This window comes from Mauremys mutica, chromosome 4 (assembly GCF_020497125.1).
Source record: "Mauremys mutica isolate MM-2020 ecotype Southern chromosome 4, ASM2049712v1, whole genome shotgun sequence".
Taxonomy (NCBI): Eukaryota; Metazoa; Chordata; order Testudines; family Geoemydidae; genus Mauremys; species Mauremys mutica.
This window is the reverse complement of record NC_059075.1, coordinates 72,282,927-72,302,527: the sequence shown is the minus strand read 5'-3', so window position 1 is coordinate 72,302,527 and position 19,601 is coordinate 72,282,927. Positions and strand designations below refer to the sequence as shown.

Sequence of the window (19,601 nt, the reverse complement as noted above, 5' to 3'; positions counted from 1 at the left end):
CACCCTCAGAGACTGTCTCCTTGTCCTTGTATGATGAAAGGGTGACTAAGAGTTGCTGCTCTGCTCTCGCTACACCGGGCATGATGATACGGACCCCCTCACCAAGCCCCGTTATTCGCCTCCCCGCTCCCGCATGCAGTGCCATTCTCTTCAATCACAGCCTCCTCCCGCCCCTCATCGCCCAGCTCGGGCCCTGGCTGCTGCTGCTGCTGCTGCCGCCGCTGCCCCGGGGCTGGCCAGAGCTGCGCGCACTGTACAAACGTTCCGGACTGTCCCCGCCTTACAGCGCCTCCCGCACTGGGCCCGCGCGCGCGCCTCTCCCGTCAGAGCTTTCAGCGGGGCACATCTCGTGCCTGTCAATCAACGCGGCCCGCCCTTCGCTCCTCCAGCCCCTTTGTGGCTGCGTGCCCCGCCCTAGCGGGGCTGCTGGGATTGGGAGAGGGCGCGGGGCGGGGCAAGGAGAGGTCCCCGGAGGGGGCGATTGCCTGGTGTGACGCTGATGCGTTTCCCTCCCCCCGGAACCTGAGTTGTGCGGGTCTGTTTCCAGACGGAGTTTCAAATCATGACCTCTCCCCCACCCCGCGACGGCGTCTGGCGTCTGGCGTCCTGGAGACGGACGGAGGCCGGGAAGGAGCATCGCGCGCTGGGGAGATGCTGAGCCCCGAACGCCTTTCCCTGCCGGGGCCCGAGTACCTGGGTAAGGGCAGCGGAGGAGGGAGGCTGGGCAGTGTGGGGGCGGGGCTCTGAGCCCGCTGCGGAGCCTGTGCGAGGGGCAGTGAGCGCGGCTGCTCCTACAGCCTCTGCCCCATGTGTCAGGGGAGCCGGCGGGCAACTGGCCTCCCGGGCACAGGCCCCACGGGAACCCCACTGTCGGTGCCTCTGGGCAGGGCTCCCTTTGCCCCTGCGATGGTCTCTAGCCGGGCCTGGCTCAGCCTTGTCTTCAGCGCTCGGTTCCCGGGGGCCTGGCGCGGTGGCGCTGGGTGTCAGGAGTGGGAGGGGGCTGCCGAGGGAGTCTTTGTTCTGGGGTTTTGTTTTGTGGCTTCCTAGTTGGAGGGGCTGAGTTAAGGCGATCTCAGCTGTCTGTCACTTTATGTTTGGGAAAGTAACCTAACTTCCAGACTTTCTAGCCTGGAAAGTGAATAAGGAAGTGTTATTTACACCTTCTCATAACACAAGACCTAGGGGTCACCAAATGAAATTAATAAGCGGCAGGTTTAGAACAAACAAAAGGAAATATTGCTTCTTACAACACACAGTCTATCTGTGGAACTCCTTGCCAGAGGATGTTGTGAAGGCCAAGACTATAACAGGATTCAAAAAAGAACTAGTTAAATTCATGGAGGATAGGTCCATCAATGGCTATTAGCAAGGTTGGGCAGGTGACGATTCTGTTTTTCTAGAAGCTGAGAATGGGTGACAGGGATGGATCACATGATGATTACCTGTTCTGGTCATTCCCTCTGGGGCACCTGGGATTGACCACTGTCGGAAGACAGGATACTGGATTAGATGGACCTTTGGTCTAACCCAGTATGGCTGTTCTTACATTCTGTTTGTGTTTTTGGTATGTATAAATGATGCTACTATTATGAATAATCCCCAAGGTTTGTTTGATAGTCACAACTTTCTCTCTAGTTAACCATGTTTTTTTTTTTTCATACCAGTGTTCTGTTGTTGTTTTTTTTAAATATGTAAGAAATGACCAGTGAAAGGAGACTGTGGTGTTTGCAAGCTGAGTGGAGATGTAACTGGTATTTTTTTAAAGGTCCATCTTGTCCTCCAAGGCTAGAGTCCCTGACTTGCTCCCTTGTGCCTGCTGCCTCCGTCTTGGGAAGAGAGCTCCACTGGTGTGGGAGTGGGGGGGCATTTGAAGCATATAGTTGTTTTTGTTTGTTTTTTTTAATGGAGGTGGACTCTAGATAACTAGATGGGCGCTCTGTCTCCATTTCTTGAGTGTTCTTTGAAACCAGGGGTGCTCAAGGATCAAATATTTTTTATCCCTGTACTATATTCACTTTTTGGGTGACAAGATTGAGTAACAGATGGTTTTATTGCTGGGAAAGAAAAACAACCAATTTCTATTGATCTGTCAGGGAAGAGTCAAGAAACACCATGTTGTGGTTCTGGGCATTTCTTGTTTATTTTTAAAAGTATGTACATTTCTTTGCCTTTGGGTGTAGCCCTTGGGTTACTGGCAGGATGCCGCTGCAAGCCACAGTTAAGGAAAGTGTGGTCTCCCCTTCTCTAAATTCAGTTATTTATTTTGTAGGGTAAGTAACAAATGGTTTTTACTGCTTTCATACTATGACAAGGTGGAACATAAAATCCACACAGCCTATTGTATTTCTTTATCTACTCTGCATACAGATTCCCTTCCTTTGCTCATTGTTGATTCAGGTGTCTCCACATTGAAGTGGGAGCTGCAGGAGTTGGCAGACATGGCTTGAAAGAAACCTTCATCCACCACTGAAACATTCTTCTGTGATTCTCCCTTTGTCAAATATAACAGATTACAAATCTCCAGCAGCAAGGCTCTAAGGGCTTGGCTACACTTGCAAGTTGCAGCGCTGGTAGAGGCTTTCCAGCGCTGCAATTAGTAACCGTCCACACCTGCAAGGCACATCCAGCGCTGCAACTCCCTGGCTGCAGCGCTGGCTGTACACCTGGCCGGGTTGGGGTGTAGCGATTGCAGCGCTGGTGATCCAGCGCTGCTCATCAAGTGTGGACACACACCAGCGCTTTTATTGGCCTCCAGGGAATAAGGAGATATCCCAGAATGCTTTTAACTAAATTACTCCCTTTGTTTTGTTATGCAGCCTCTCTTTGTTTTGTTGTGAACCTCCGGAGGAGCTCCGTTTCGCTCCGTTTCTACCGGAGCTGCTTATCAGCTCCTGTTTGCTGTGATCAATCTGTGAACAATCAAATGAGATCCTCCTCCCTGTTGTGAACGAGCTCTGTGGAGCTCCTCCGTTGCCACTGCTGCTATCTAAAAAACAAACAAAGCTCCTGTTTGCTGTGATCATCTGTACCTGGCTGTAAACAATCAAATGAGAGGCAGGCAGGGAAACAGCGGGGAGTCGTGTTGCCTGCATGCTGTTTGCAATTAAGAGTTAAGACTAAGGGGTCGGAAAAATGTTCTGATTTTTCAAGTCAGGAAGCTAACACACAGTGTTGGCTCCAAAAATCCACTCTTTCTCTCCCCCCGCTCCCTGTCACACTAGACCCCACTCCACCCCCCTCTTTTGAAAAGCACGTTGCGGCCACTTGAATGCTGGGATAGCTGCCCATAATGCATCACTCCCAACAGCGCTGGAAATGCTGCAAATGTGGCCACACACCAGCGCTGGTAGCTGTGAGTGTGGCCACACACCAGCGCTGCTCCTACACAGCTGGATGACCAGCGCTGCAAACTACCAGCGCTGCAAACTGTTAAGTGTAGCCAAGCCCTAAGGAACTGCTTTTTCTCTTTCCCCAGCTGTGGGTGTTGGTCCTCTCTGGACTGAGCCTAGTATGGTCTGTGGTACTGCTTAATGTTTCATTGGACTAAAGAGCAAAGGGTTCTGGCATCAGTGTGTTGAATGGAACTAACTTTGGTAAAAATAAAGTTAATGTATGACTTCACTTAATGATTAGAGAGAAGCTGGGATGAGAAGGACAAAAGGAGGTTGGAAAATGTTGCCTAATGTTTGAATCAGTTACGACTTTTACATTCAAAACTCCTTGGCTTGCTGCCCTCAGATGATTAGGTCTGTTCTGAAGTCAGGATAACTTGTGTATAAGTAGCTAGTGTGCTTGTTTGTCCAGAGTATAGAGGCTTCTTTTATACAAAAGGACAAGAATCAGAGTGATTTTGTTTTGACCACTGGACCCATCATCATATTCCCAGCCCTGGCAAGTCACAAGGTATTGGTCCTTAACATCACAATCTTGCATTAAAAAAAAAAAATCAGTTCTGACATAATTTTAGCAGTCTGTGTCCCACTCCTAACCACCAGTGTGCCAAACATTCGCAAAGTATGGATTGGATTCTATCCCTAGCAGTTCTCAAGGTAGCAACTGCTAAAATTGTGTTGGAACTGAACTGAGAGGAAAGTAGGATGGTAATTTTTAGGACTTAAAATCATATCATGCTGTCTTGTGAATACCCAAGGCTAGGTAAGAGCATAAAAATTGCCTTATTTGATCGGAGAATCTTGGTCCATCTAGTACAGTATCATGTTTGCAACAGTGGACAGTACCAGATGCTTTTGAGGAAGATACAAGAAACTCTGTGTAGGCAGATGTGGGATCATCTACATCCCTCTCCCCCTGGATGAATCTCTTTTTAACTCCTAATAGTAAGAGATGGACTTAATTCCTGAAATATGAAGTTTTATAGCCCTTCCAAAACTTTTTTTAGTATTTTCTTTCATAACTCCATGTTCTTGTTACCCATATAATTATCTAGTCCTTCATTGAATCCTGCAAATTTCTTGGCCTCAACAATTTTTTGTGGCTGTGAGTTTCAAAACTGATAAAGGAAATACTTTTTCACACAACATATAATTAGACTTTGAATGTGCCACCTTTTAGTTTGACCGTCCCTTTGCTTTTTGTATTATGCAAGAGGATGAATAGAAGTTCCTGATGTATGTTCTAAACACTATTCATTAGTTTTGTATGCTTTACCTTGTCCTTTCTTATTTGTTTTCTCTCTAAAGTGAATAGTTCCAGTCTTTTCAATCTTTTTTCATATGAAATGTTTTCCATGTCCCTAATCATTCTCGTTGTTAGTCTCTGAACTCCCTCTAAAATGGCAGTAGTGTTTTTGAGCTAGGCTGATCAATACTGAAAACCGTATTCCCGATGAGGCTGCTCCGTTAATTTTATATAAAAATATTATATTTTCCATAGTAAACACTAAACCATTCCTTTTGTACCCTAACATTTTGTGTGTTTTTTGACCACAGCTATGCACTGAGCAGAAATCTTTGTCTACAGCAATGCACGGGTCTTTTCCCTGAGTAATTATAGTTAATTTAGAAACCTGTAAGGTGAACGAGTAGCTCTAGTTTTTCCTCTCCAATGTATATTACTTGGTATTTATCAACATTTAATTTCTTCTGCCGTTGTATTACCCGTTTACTTTGCTTGGTTATGTCCTTTTGAAGTTCCTCACAGTCCTCTTTGCAGTTGATTAACCTAAATAATTTTGTCTTCTCCAGATTTTGCCAGCTTACTCCCTTTTCTGGATTTTTAATATCTATAAATAATAGATTAATAGAGTTTAAAGACAAAAGGGACCATTAGATCCTCTAATCTGACCTCCTTTATATCACATGCTATTACAGACCCAACTGGGAGAAATGTAATGGGCCCAGTAATTTGTGTTTGGCTAAAGCATATCTTCCAGAAGGCATCCCATCTTGATTAGAAGACATCAAGAGTTGGAGAATCTACCACTTCCATTGGTAGTTTGTTTCAATGGTTACAAATATATGCCTAACTTCTAAGTTAATTTTTGTCTAGCTTCAGGTTTCAGTCACTGGTTCTTGTTGTGTTTTTCTCCACTAAATTAATTCTTTAGTACTGGATATTTTCTTCCTTTGAAGGCGTTTATACACTGTAATCAAGTCACCTCTCAGTCTTCTTTCTGATTGACCTCTTTAAGTCTCTCACTGTAAGGCATCTTTTGTATCCCTCAGATAATTTTTGTGGCTCTTCTGCACCATCTCCAATTTTTGAACATCCTTTTTATGACGTTGACACCAGAACTGTATGCAGTATTCCAGTTATGGTCTCACAGACGCTGTATAAAGGGGTAAAATCACTCCCTACTTGGCACTCTCCTGTTTATACAACCAATGATCTCTTTAGCCCTTTATACCATAGCATTGCACAGGGCGGGCATTGAGTTTCTTGTCCGCTATGACCCCTAAATCCTTTTCACATCAATGCTTTCCAGATACAGCCCCCCATTCTGTAGATATGACCTGCATACCTTATTCCTAGATGTCTATCTTTGCCTTTGACTGTATTAAAACACATTTTGTTTGAATGGGGCCCAGTTTTCTGTCTTCTTCATTATTTATCACTCTGCCAGCCAGTCTTTGTCATCTGCAAATTTTATCAGCAGCGATTTTAAATTTACTTGCAGATTGTTGATGAAAATGTTGAGTAGCACTGGACCTAGTACCAATCCTTGCAGAATCCCATTAGAAGCACTTCCATTCAATGATGATTCTCCATTCTTTTGAGATCTGTCTGCTATCCAGTTCTTAACCCATTTAATATGTGCTCTATTCACATTGTGTAGTTGTAATTATTTAATTAGAAAGGTATGTGTTACTAAGTCAAATGCCCTACAAAAGTCTAAATAATACTTCTGCACAGTTACTTTTATCAGCCAAATTTGTAATCTCCTCAAATAATAAGTCTTGTTTGAAAAGATCTGTTTTGCATAACATCATTTTGACTTACATTAATTATATTTCTAACCTTTAATTCTTTATCAATTGAATCCAATATCAGCTTTTCCATTATTTTGCATGGGTTTGATGTCAGGGTAAAATATTTATAGTTGACCCAGGCCTTATGTTACTGAATTTGTCCAAACATATTAGCACTTGTATTTAGCTCTGTTAACCTAATTTATAAGGTAGTGTGCCCCCACCCAAAAAAAAGTCTTTAATTCCTCGGTTTAACTATACATTATTGGCACTGGAGGACCAAATATGGCTGGCCCAGGACTTCGGTTCAATATAGCTTTCAGTACTTAGTTATTTCAGTCCTATTGGCTGTGCACTTAAGCACAGATAGATGTGTTTCTCAGGTAGCATATCTTACCTTACCTCAATTGTGTGCCATAAATTGTTTGGTGGTTTTTTGGGGGGCGGGGTTTGGGAGGAGGATCTTCTGATATAGTTCTCCTCCCTTTCAAAGGTTTAATGCTGCAGGAGAACCCTCTCTTCAGCCAAAGAGATATGGATGTAGCTCCTACAACCTGTGTCCATCATCTGGAGGGATTCACTAGAGCAGGGGTAGTCAGTTATTTTTGTTAAGGTCCACATTTCTTGGTCAAGGTCCAGATTCCAGAGAAAATAATAAAAAGTAAATAAAAATATTTCAGGGTCTGTTCAAAAGTGTCTGGCAGTCTGGATTTGTCCTGTGGCCTGCCTATTGACTACCCCTGGACTAGAGTGATGTGTGGTGCTTCCTCTCTTTAGGGTATTCACATGTTATCTCTGCAGCATTTGGAGCCTCCTCAGGTCTAGGAGGAAGTGACTGAACATTGATTCCTGCTCACATGGAAGCTCATTGTGCCCTGAAGCCAGCTTCCTGGTTGGTCACTTTGCTTTTGTCTCATTTCAACGTTTTCAATCTAAGCCCTTCTGGAGGGGATTTATAATTCTACTCCAAAGAGGTGTTCTAAGATGAAACTTGAATAACAGATTTTTTTAGAGTTAGCAGGCTTTAATTAATTTTTTTTAATGAGCTAGTGATTGTTGGACAAATGTAGTCAAGAAAATTAATAATAGTTTCAAGAGACTAAACCAACTAGTTTTTACATTAAAAATGGGGAAGTGGGAGGGAAGGTGTAAGAATAGGGTTACCATATTTGAACTTTCAAAAAAGAGGACACTCCATGGGGCCAGGGTAGCTCTGCCCCTTATCCACTCCCTACCACTTCCTGCCCCCTGACTGCCCCCCACAGAACCCTCAACCCATCCAACCCCCCTGCTCCTTGTCCCCTGATCTTCCCGCTCTGGGACCCTTGCCCCTAACTTCCCCCTGGGACCCTACCCCCTTTCTAAGCTTCCCTTCTCCTTGTCCCTGACTGCCCCAACTCCAATCCACACCCCCGCCCCCAGAGAGCCCGCCCCCAGGAACCCCCAACCCATCCAACCCCCCCCGGTCCCTGTCCCCTGACTGCCCCCCGGGATCCGCTGCCCCTTCTCCAACCCCCCCAGCCCTCTTACCGTGCCGCTCAGACCAGCGTGTCTGGCTCCACGCAGAGCCAGACATGCTGCCTGCTCCCCCGTGGAGTGCACATCCCCCCACCCCGAGCGCTGCCAGTGCGGCGCACTGAAGCTGCAGGGGAGGGGCTCCGCCTGCTGGAGGCCCCAAGTGGCTCAATCCGGTCCAGCCGCTCTGTCAGCTGTGCCGCACTCTGCATTGGGAGGGAAATCCCGGAACTTTTTAGATTTTTACAAAGTCCTCCCGGACAGCTATTTAAAACCCCCAAATCTGGACATGTCCGGGATAATCCGGACGTATGGTAACACTATGTAAGAATCAATACTTATCCCTTTAAGGGGCACTTGAAATGAATGAATACTTAAAAAAAACCCCACAATTATTCTGAAATTACCAAATATGCTTTTCACAAAAGCTATTGATGAGTTTTGTTTGCCTAGTAGAAACCTAGTATAAGTAAATAACGCTTTAGAAAGCACCTTTGAGCCTTTTTCTCTTTTTTTTTTTTTACATTGACCTAGCTGTGTAAAAGCCTGATTCTTTAAAGAAGATAACCTTTCTCCATCCCTATTGTGTGTTTCAGGGTCTTGTTAATACCATTATCTGGTTGTGAGATTACAGGTAATTGTGATTAAAAACAAACAAAAACAAACAAGATTAGGTTTCTCTAATCTCATTCAGTAGTCTGTGTTGCTCCAGGAAGTCCTATCAGGTGTTCTTTGAGGAGAATCTGAGATCAGCCTGCTCTCTGCTTTTTTCTCATCTCGGATAGGCAAGCTGCCTTTAAGCCCCCCACTGCAAACAAAAGTCTGACAGGTCAAATGGGTGTCCAGAGCAGCATTATGTGCCATGTCTTTTTGGTGTCTCAATGTTTTTTCATATTGAAGATTATTCTATGATGTCCATCTCGTGCTAAGAGCAGTACAGTTTAAATGTATATTCTAAACAGGGCCACCCAGAGGATTCAGGGGGCCTGGGGCAAAGCAATTTCAGGGGCCCCTTCCATTAAAAAAAAAAGTTGCAATACTATAGAATACTATATTCTCTGGGGGACCCTGCAGGACCCGGGGCAAATTGCCCTACTTGCCCCCCTCTCTGGGCGGCCCTGATTCTAAAGAGAAGTATAGCTGCTCAGAGTTAAATAGAACGTAACAGAAAGAAATTAGGCATTTGATAGAAAGAAAAGTGATTTGAAATAAAGAGTATTCAGTAAAAACAACAAGGAGTACTTAGACAGTTCCAGGAACTGCAGATGTTAAGGCTCTTGCTTCAGTGATGGTGACGTTGTGTAGAGGAGCAGAGGAGGCCTGAGCTCAATTAATGGGGATGGGTTTAAACTAGGAAGATGAGGCTTTTGTTTAAGTGCACGTGAGTTTGTGATGAATTTTATAACAAGTAGGATATTTTAAAAACTGGATCCTGCAGTCAATGAGAAGCAATTTGAAGTTGAGGATGAGGTCCTTTGGATGTAGTTAATAATTCTGTGACATTCTGTAGGGCTGACACTCTGGGAAACCACAGAGGAGGTAACTATAGTCTGAATAAGTCCCTTCCAACCCTGACTTTTATGGTTCTGTGACTGATCGTTGTTTAATATTCTTTGTTTATAGCTGATAAAGCATATCTCAAAGTCTGAGGAAGATGATTAGGCATTTAGAATATTGTCCATGGCAGCTTCAAACTGTAGTGGAAGGCACTCTTCTATTATAAAGGAGATTTAATGGATTATAGCACTTTGTGATATATATCCATTTTCCCACCCCCAAAGCTCTTTCTCTTCACCCTTAGCCAACTGCAGGCATGTGAGAACATGAACCCTGTGCCAGGGAGAATCTGCACCTTGTAAAACATGGCCCTGTTTAGTGCTAGACACACAGACCTCTCATGACAGAGCAGTGGTGAGAAAAGAGAACCAAGAAGTGATGAGGAGTGAGAATCTTTCTACTCTTGGCATCCAGAGAGCCGCCAGACTCTTGCAGTACTGAAACACTTTTTTCCGGGGGAAACTGCAGTTATGTGGAGTGTTTTCTGACAGCCAGGGCTCCACCTCCCTTCTACACAGTCTTTGAAGTATTTGGTTGGGGGATGTAGACATAATTTATTTTCTTTAACTGAAATATTTAGTTAATTATATTTGTGTTACAGAAGCAACTAGACACCTCAAACGAGATTGGGACCAATTGTACTATTCATGGTATAAACGCATAATAAAAGATGGTTCCTGCCTGGAAGAGCTCACATTCTATATAGAAAAGAAAGACAGACCAAGAGTGGGAGAAAGGAAATATTATCCCCATTTTACAGATATGGAGCTGAAATGCAGAGTACGTGACTTGCCCAACGTGACACAGGAAGTCTATGATGGAGTTAGGAATTGAATCTGGGTCTCTTGAATCCCAGTCCAGTGCTTTAATCACAAAGCCATCTTTCATCTCAGAGCTGTGGTTGTATTACTGGAACCACCATCCCAGCTGGAAAGGTTTGAAGAGAACCTTAAATATAGCTGCTACCATAAGGTCAGGGTAAGTGGATGGAAATAGTTCCTTATTTTCAGAAAGAGATGTTTGCATTTCAGTGGGCAGTTCTTTCCCTGTGCCTACCCTATCTCCTTACTCATCCTCCTTTTGTACAGAAATATGGGAGTGTGGAGAGTGATGGAGCTCTTGCATTACAATTTGAATCTGAATAGATAGGAGACAGGCACACTTGAAATATGTTATTAGAACACAGTTCTCTATAACATTGTGGTAGCAAACGCCACACAGGAAGCAGAAATAACAGCCAAATAGATGTTCCTCAGCTTAGAGCATGTGAACATCAATATGACTATCATGCGTGCGTGTTAAATACGTGAATGACAATAAGAGGAATCTTGCTGTCTTCTTGATAAAGTAAAACAAGAAATCTTCCCCTGAGAAGGTAAGCCCAATTTGCTGCTCTTCCCATGTTCTAGTTATGCTGTTACAAGCCTGGTGTCTTGGCTTTTTTGCTTCCTGCACCACTGCTAGAATTCTGGAGCAGGCCAAGCCAAAAGAACCTGACTCTGGAATTACTCTGCTTTGTTAGATAACTATTTAGCTTACTTTATTTCTAAGGCTCCCATCATCTTAGTTCTGCCTCTGCTTTTCAAATCCTGTCACTGTGCAACATAGTAAAAAGAAAAATACCATCCCACCTTTTAATTCAGTGAGTTTGGCATTACCTCTCTCTAGGGACCAATGCCTGAGAGGGAATTTCCTGTTAAAGGACCACGGTCACCTTAAAATTCACGTTTGTATGAAAATTATTTACTTTCCATTGCTACTTCTAATATTTAAGGTTACTATAAATGAAAGAGGTTAAAGGAAATTTTTTTTCTGTTTTTCAACCCATTTGTTTATACCTTTAACTGCACTTGGTTTAGAGTCCGTTGTTCTGTTTCCTCTGCATGATCAGTGACTTTCCCTTTTTGTGCTGGATTTCCACACAGCAATGTGGAAGGAATTTTTTTAAAATAAGAAAACGTAATTGGCTAAATTTATGATGACTGTGTCTCTTTTAAAAACAAACAAACCACCCAAGCTAGTTAATGTAGAAAGCTGGACAGTAATTTTGTCTGATTGTATGAATGAGCGTTGTTAATGAGGCAGTTCAGTACTCTACATTAATCAGCAGTACAAATCGGGGTGAGTATTATTTGTGATTGTAAAAGTGAGGGACTGGATAGCGTGGAGTCTCCAATGTCAACGAATAATGCAGGCAGGCTTTCTGCAAGTTTAAACCACAACTTTTCCAATGCATGCCAAACTGTACCTGCTGCCTGTATCCACCTCTGACTCCTCGCAGTCCTTGCTTTTTTGAGGAAAACTGTCAATTTTGTCAAATCACACACTGGCTTTGCCATGTAGACAGACATTTTTCAGGGTCTAGTTTGAGACGTTAAAACTTGTGTGATGTACAAGTGATCTCAGATCTCTGGGGCTGAACAGTGGATGCATTAATCCATTGTACCAGTAAGCCTCCCCTCCAGTTTATTCTTCTGGCAGGTATTTAAGTGCGTGGTCTTCAATGTGCTGCTTCCTAAGGGAATGGACTAATACTGATCGTGCTTTGACATAGCAGTGCACTTCAGAGGAGTCTCATCCCTTCCAGCTGCTGTGCTACTGTCACATCAGAGGTGTGATATCTGTTGGAGAGCATTAGACACTAAACTAAGAAGACACAGAGGCCAATCTGTGTGCAGGTTTGGAATAGAGTAAATGCTGTACTCTGTAATTGTTATGCTGTCTTATTGTAAGAGTGTTTGTTCTCAGTAGTTCTCAAGACCAAGAAATGTTTTGATTCTTAATTTAGACTGTTTGTCCCAAGTGGTTTTGAAATTGTTAAGTGTTAAAAATATTTCATTGTTGGATTGTGTAGCTTTTCAGTACATCTCCCTGAGCAGCCGCAGCACATGCCGTGCTTTGTAATGTTATCTGTGGTATGACCCCTTGTACTGACACATTGTGCCACATGATAGGGGAGCTTTGTTCCTTAACAGTAAATGATATTACGATTAATAAAAAAATTATTCTGTCAAAAAAAATTATGCAGGGCTCTGAGTGGTGTGGACAGTGGTTTAGCTTTTGGTTTAAGGCATGTCTGTCTTGTTTAGGCTGCTCTATAGCGATGTTTAAAGTGGTTAAAAGAATATCTTGGAATGATCTACTGATGTTGAAAAACTATAGAGACAAACTCAGTGGATAAAAATGGATGATTTAAAAATCAAACACAAAAATCCCCATTTTTTTATTTAAATTGGATTTTTTATGTAAATTAAAAACATTTTTTAAAAAATAGACCTATTTAAAATTAAATTTGAAAATAAACTATGTTCAGGTCTAAACTTACTATAAACAATTAAAATTAAATACAAAAACTATTAAGCAGCACGTTTGCCCAATTTTAAAGAATGTCAAACCATTGAAATGGTTTAAGTTACTGGATAGAGTTTGTAGAAGTGCTAAACCAGTTTTTGACAGCAGTAGCCTATTATGCAGGTGGAGAAGGAAACATTTTTCATTTCTTCAGTGACTAGTTGGTTAAAAGTGAAGAAACCAATTATGAGTTGAAAAAGCAGAAGTTTGTATTGTATTCTTTGCTTTCTCCTTCTAGTCTATGAAAAAAAACAGGCATGAAAGGGTGAAATCTACTAGTTCTAAAATCTTGAAAGACATGGTGACCAGAAACAATCAGCTCAATTCACTAACTATACTACACTGTAAATCAGTAGTTCTTAACCTTTACTGCAGCCTGCACCCATTTGGTTCTCAAAAATATGTTCTCGCATCCCTTATAAAAAATCGTTGAAGTAGGTCAGTTCTTTCAACCTAGATATATCATAACTATAGAATGAAAGAGAGAGAATTATATATTTATTTTAATTTTGCAGTTAAAATTTAACACAGTAATGGTTAAAAAATGTATAATGTTAATAAATACATAGGTGTGATGAAACAAAGTAGTTGTACTTACGTACCTGTGCTTAATTTGTGTTTTCGATGATTTACCTTCTAAAAATATCTGGCATGTCTCGCACCCCCAGAAAGAGCATCTTACACCGCCAGTGGGTGTGTGCACCCCAGGTTAAGAACTACTGCTGTAAATAAATAAATCAGTTAATTTTAAAAGCAAAATGTTGTGATAAACTTTCTTCTGTATCCAGCACTTTTAAGGTAGTTTTATTTAATAAAAACATTAAAATGCTGATTTTGTGCATTTTCATTCTATTTGAATTTCCATCCAAATAGAGCTTAACATAAATCACAAGTAAAAAACTAATAATCATCTAGAAAATAAGAAATGCACCAGTCACCATTTTCTAACATAACACAAAATATAAAAATTAAGAATCTGAATAAATTAAATTAAGCTATATATTTGCTTAAATGTGTATAGGCATAGCGTATTGTTCTTGTTGCTAACCAGAAATACCCAATGTGATTGGTTGGATCACAGAAACCCCCTTGGGAGCTGCCAACTGATGTGTCAAGACTACCTCTGCTCCTGTTTTCCCTGCCAGCTCAGGACTCCAGCACCTTGCCTTGCTGAGCCAGACATTCCCATCTGCTCCAACAAAGACCCAGGGTCTGAATTACTTGCCTCAAAGCTGCAGGTTTACCTGAAAACAGCTCACAGAAGTATGCTTGCTTTTAGCACTCAGATGCCCAACTCCCAATGGGCTCTAAACCCAAATAAATCTGTTTTACCCTGTATAAAGCTTATGCAGGGTAAACTCATAAATTGTTCACCCTCTATAACACTGATAGAGAGATATGCACAGTTGTTTGCTCCCCCAGGTATTAATACATACTCTGAGTTAATTAATAAGTAAAAAGTGATTTTATTAAATACAGAAAATAGGATTTAAGTGGTTCCAAGTAGTAACAGACAGAACAAAGTAAGTCACCAAGCAAAATAAAATAAAATGCGCATATCTATGTCTAATCAAACTGAATACAGATAATATCACCCTCAGAGATGCTTCAATAAGTTTCTTTCCTCAGACTGGACACCTTCCAGGCCTGGGCACAATTATTTCCCCGGTACAGTTCTTGTTCCAGCTCAGGTGGTAGCTAGGGGATTCTTCATGATGACTCTTCTCTCTGTTCTGTTCCACCCTTTTATATATCTTTTGCATAAGATGGGAATCCTTTGTCTTTCTCTGGGTTTCCACCCCCGCTCACTGGAAAAGCACCAGGTTAAAGATGGATTCCAGTTCATGTGACATGATCACGTGTCACTGTAAAACCCCAAGCCCTTCATACCTCTCAGCCTGACTCACAGGAAGGCTTGCTTGCAAACAGAGCCCCAGTCAATTGTCCTGGTTGATTGGAGCCATTAAGATTCCAAACCACCATTAATGGACCACATTTTGCATAATTGAAATATAACTGAGGACCTATTGTATATTTCTAGTCCCAGTTACAATAGTGGTACAGTTATACAACTAGGATGATCACACTTAGTAGCTTATAAGCTTTGTAATGATACCTTACAAGAGACCTTTTGCATGATGCATATTCCAGTTACATTATATTCACTTATTACCATATTTTTATAAACCCATATAGACTGCACAACATCACACCCAATTTAGTGTAAAGGCTGTATTTAATTGCAAATCAACATGTTTTGATGGATAACAACTGACAGGATTGAACCTTTCTTTAGAAAAATAACTAAAGTACAAATCAAAACACAATTAAAATTGATTATTTACAACAATATTTCATGCTTTTGGTAATTTAAATAATGGTTAAAATTGCATCGATTTTTAAGCCAATCCATCCTGAAAACAGTTCTGTTCATAGTCTGTAAAATGTATGCATGCATGCTCCTATTGCTGTGGCTCTTCTTTGTGATAGTGCAACAGAGCCTTGTTATGCTCTCAGCAGTTTGTTCTAAAATGTGGCTTATCTAAGCATTGCTTCCTAGGTATATGTTCTCCTACCTCTAGTTTATTTTGGAGATATTTATTTATCTATTTTAAGGTCCACTTTGCAGTACTTCTAACATTAACTAACTCCCTATAGTTTAAACAGAAAGAAAACTTGCTCTATAGTATTACTCTGCATCAGATATTTATATTTTCAACACTTCAGTTAATAACATGGCAAATAATGAACAAAGATCAGTCTGATGATCCAGTGTAGCTCACTCCTGACTTTCAGCTTCCCTTGCTGTGCTGTAGTGGTGGACCCCTTGCCAAGAAAGGTCTGTGTCTCATTCGTTTATGTTGTGTATTTGGTTGTCATGGGTTTTGGTTCCTATGGTAACTGAGTTAGATTATTAGGGGATAGCTCAGCCAGCTTCAGCCGGCTGGGTGAGCTCTCTGAGTCTGTAAATAAAATGGTGGTTTTGTTAGCTGTCTGCTGTCTGGCCTCAAGTGATTTCTTCCTAAACCGGCTGCCCCCAAGGATATAACAGTTTACCTTTATATTTTTTATTTTGTTTGAGAACAGGGAAATTCGGTGCAGAAAGAGAAGCTCCCTGTAAATGAAGTTTGTGTATTTTAAATGCATAAACATCAAGAAATTAATTCGTGTAGTATGGTTAACTTGGTCACACAATGCCCACATATTCTAAGGTACTTCAACAGTTCTCTGCCTAGATACTTACATGGCCTTTGTCACCATAGTACCTGAGTGTCTATAGTAATATAAAATACTGTATGTGCAATGTGGCCAAGTGAAAGGTGCTGTGGGATTTTTTTGAATGTCCTGATTTTTCATGCATTTAAATTCTCAGTCATGCTGTTTCATGACCATATATATTTTTTACGTTGAATATCCCTTTCTTTCCAAGTTGCTCAAGTATCAGATTTCCTTTTTACAATCGTAACCAACCCCACAGATCTCAGCATCAACATCTATCATACTAAGACTGAAATACAGCTTCCATTTGTTTTAACAGCAATATTTTTAGGCCTTTGTCTGCATAAACAAAGGTGTGGTGTTGGGAGTGAGAAGAGTTAGCTCAGTTTGGTGCAGCCTCTTTGGAAAAGGCTATGTCATAACCAGATTAAAATCCATCAGGGAGTGGAGACCAGGACTAACCCATATCTTTTTAACTGTAATAATCCAGTTTAACGCTATATTTACGGGCTGTCCAAACTGTCGGCCACCCCTAAATTCAACAGATGTTGCTAAACTCTGAGTTGGTTGGAAGCCAAAGTGTACTAGTGCCAGTATTTGCTCATGGCCCCCTAAGGGGCGCACACACCAGGGCATGTAGAGGCTAGGCATGTGAACCTGACACTAATGACATCATATGCAATATATAAAATATATTCAGTATAGAAAGCCATCCCCCCTTGGGAGGAGAAAGAAAGGGTTGAATTTGGAGGAGCAGTGTTATGTATAGTGCTAATGCTTGTACAGAAATTGTATATTAATGTGGAAGTGTCACACAGCTATTAAGTCTCTCAAGATTTTCTGTGCAAAGTTGTCAAGAATGTGGCTAATAAGTACATTCTCAACTTAACATCTGGATTTCAGCTATTTAATATTTGGATCCAGAAGACTCCAGTGTAAAATTGCCTTGACCCATCAAGTTTTCTTCTTTCCACCAAAGCTGTTCAGTAGCTTGTCAGTGTGACCAGGTGCTCAGCATGCAGGGACGTTGTATAAACTTATTTTTAGCAGTTACATGATGTGTTTCAGGAAGGAACTGAACGATTAACTATCAGCTTGTGCAGGCTTTGTCTAAATGGGGGATGCAAGTTCCATAGCTTTGATTTGGCGATGGTTGTCCTGCATAACTTCCTTCTCTCTGCTGCTATTTTGCTGGCCCTTAACAACCTGGTATATTTTTAGCTTACTGCAAGTCCTTAAATCACTCCCTCTTTTTAAGTGGGATATTAAGTTCAATTTGTGGACCAGACGGAGGTGAGCAGATTCTCAATAGAGTGGAACTCTCCCAAGACTCTGTCAGGAGTAAAGAGACAGATTCTAGATAACAAAATATGATGGGGTGTTGCGGTATATGAATGTGTGTTGGTGGGTACTGTGTCTCTTTCAAAGAAGAAAGATGAAGGCTTTCTCTTAGTGCTTGTTACAACTAGAGAGCTTGTGGGTTGGGTTTGATTCCCTGATTCTGGTTTCTCTACATAGGAGCTGGAACTAAGGAGGCTGGGGGTGCTACCTCACTGTCTGGGTTGAAGTGTTTTCCATCATATATAGGATTTACAATTTGGTACAATGGCTCTTAGCACCCCCATTATACAAATTGTTCCAGCGTCACTGTCTTTCCCTGGGTTGTCAGGTCAGACGTGAGGGCAGAATGAATTCAGGCTCTGGAAGGCAAAGGTGTAGAGAATGCCTCATGTTGCTCTACAGAGTGTTGACTGGGAACCCCATCTTGCTGTCTTTTCGCTAGAAGGAAGGCTGCAATGGGACCCTGAGAGTGATGAAGGGAAAAATGGAAACTGTCGTTGGGACAATCCCAGGGACATTGGGGATACTATAATGCTTTCACCGAACTGCTTGTGTGATGCCCTCAAACAATGAAAGACTTAGTATTAGGGATGAGGGGAGAAAAACAGCCAGTAAACCTCCTGCTTGGAAACTGCAGGGTGCTAGAGTTCCAGCAGGGAGGAAATGGGTCTCTGAGGGTAGTGGTAGCAAAATCTTCTAGTGGACTGGGCACTGGACGTATATGAATTGTAGTATGGACAAATTTATGAAGAGCTGGACACATTTATGAATGCAATTATATGATGGGGTAGCTTGTGATAGTAGGGAGGCAGGCTTAGCAGCCAGTTTGGCTCATTTTCAGTTTGTCTTGTGTTCCTAAAAGCTCATGCTTCAGAGTTTAGCCGGCTACCAAACTAGATCTGGTGGTCCCTTGTCACATTAAACTTTGACTCTGCCATTGACTCACTGTCTGACTTTACATTACTAAGTCTATCTGTACTTCAGTTTCTTCTTCTACAGAGCAGGGATAATGTATTCTGTGGCCATGAAATTTTCACTCCTTGCTACAGAATTGTGCTCCAGAATCTTTTAATTTTATTCAATATGTATATGTGTTTGACAGGTTGGACCCCACGTTCTGTGATGCCACCTGATGTACTGGGGTTTCACTGAACCCCTCCTGCTCCACCAGCCTGGATTCCCTCTCCCTGTTTTGCTGAATTTGGCTCTCCGGCCTCTTGCAGCACACACACACAGGTAGGACCACACCCAGCTGCAGATGCAGACTGAAGTCAGCTCTTTGTGAGAGGATTCACCCAGCACTCACATACACACCCCTTTTGGTGAATAAACCCAAAATAATACTGTCTTGCGCTGTATAAAGAGATCTGCACAGCACAAGCTCATAAAAATTAGCCCTCTCCCTCAGTGTGAAGAGAGAGATGCACAACTTCTCTCCCACCCAGTTAGAAATTGCACAAACTGGGTTTAATAAACAAAACAAATTTATTAACTATAAAAGACAGATTTTAAGTGATTAGAAGGGATAACAAACAGAACAAAGCAGATTACTGAGCAAATAAAACAAAACATGCATACTAAGCTGTATTTTCCACTCCATACATCTGATGAAGTGGGTTCTAGCCCACAAAAGCTTATGCCCAAATAAATGTTAGTCTCTAAGGTGCCACAAGGGCTCCTCATTGTTTATACTAAGCTTAGATCTTAGAGACTGGTTTCAAGAAGTAATTTCTCACCCTAAATGTTGTTTTAGGCACGTTGCAGAGTTTCAGTACCTTCGTGTTCCAGTTATTTCTTCTTACAGACTGGACCCCTGTCTCAGTCTGGATTCACCCCTTCCTTTCCCTTCAGGTTAGTTCCTTTGTCCCTTCAGGTACTTTCAGCAGTCCTTCTTCTTGGGTAGGCAGTGGAGGAGAGTCCAGATTAACCCCCTCCCCAGCCTTTAAAGGATTTACCTAAAGTGAGAAACCTTTGTTTGATCCCCATCCCTCTACAGAGGAAAAGTACCAGCAGTGTCCAAAGTGGTATTTTGTATCAGGTGATCTTATCACCTGACCTGGTAGTGTCACAGCTATGCCTCTCAGGAAGGAGAGAGATTAGTATCTTCACAGTCTTATTGTTTCTTCCTAATGGCCTATCAAGGCTGTGATGGCCAGTTGGTTGGTGGGTGTCTCCCAAATACACAAACAG

At 41.9% G+C, this 19,601-nt stretch overlaps 1 protein-coding gene across 5 annotated transcripts in view; it reads left to right on the top strand.

Moving 5' to 3' along the window:
- Positions 1–538: 538 nt before the first annotated feature.
- The window catches only part of C4H11orf49 (chromosome 4 C11orf49 homolog), a 151,274-nt gene continuing 132,211 nt past the window's right edge, over positions 539–19,601 (top strand). Inside the window, exons 1-4 of one of the 5 annotated variants that reach the window (XM_045014683.1) lie at positions 645–697; positions 10,102–10,478; positions 18,514–18,647; positions 19,165–19,262. In XM_045014683.1, coding sequence (XP_044870618.1) covers positions 18,544–18,647; positions 19,165–19,262 — 202 coding nt within the window. In that variant the 5' untranslated portion in view covers positions 645–697; positions 10,102–10,478; positions 18,514–18,543. Of the gene's footprint in view, positions 698–10,101; positions 10,479–18,513; positions 18,648–19,164; positions 19,263–19,601 lie in introns of those variants that run through there. The other 4 variants (XM_045014681.1, XM_045014684.1, XM_045014685.1 and 1 more) reach the window with 4 other exon arrangements.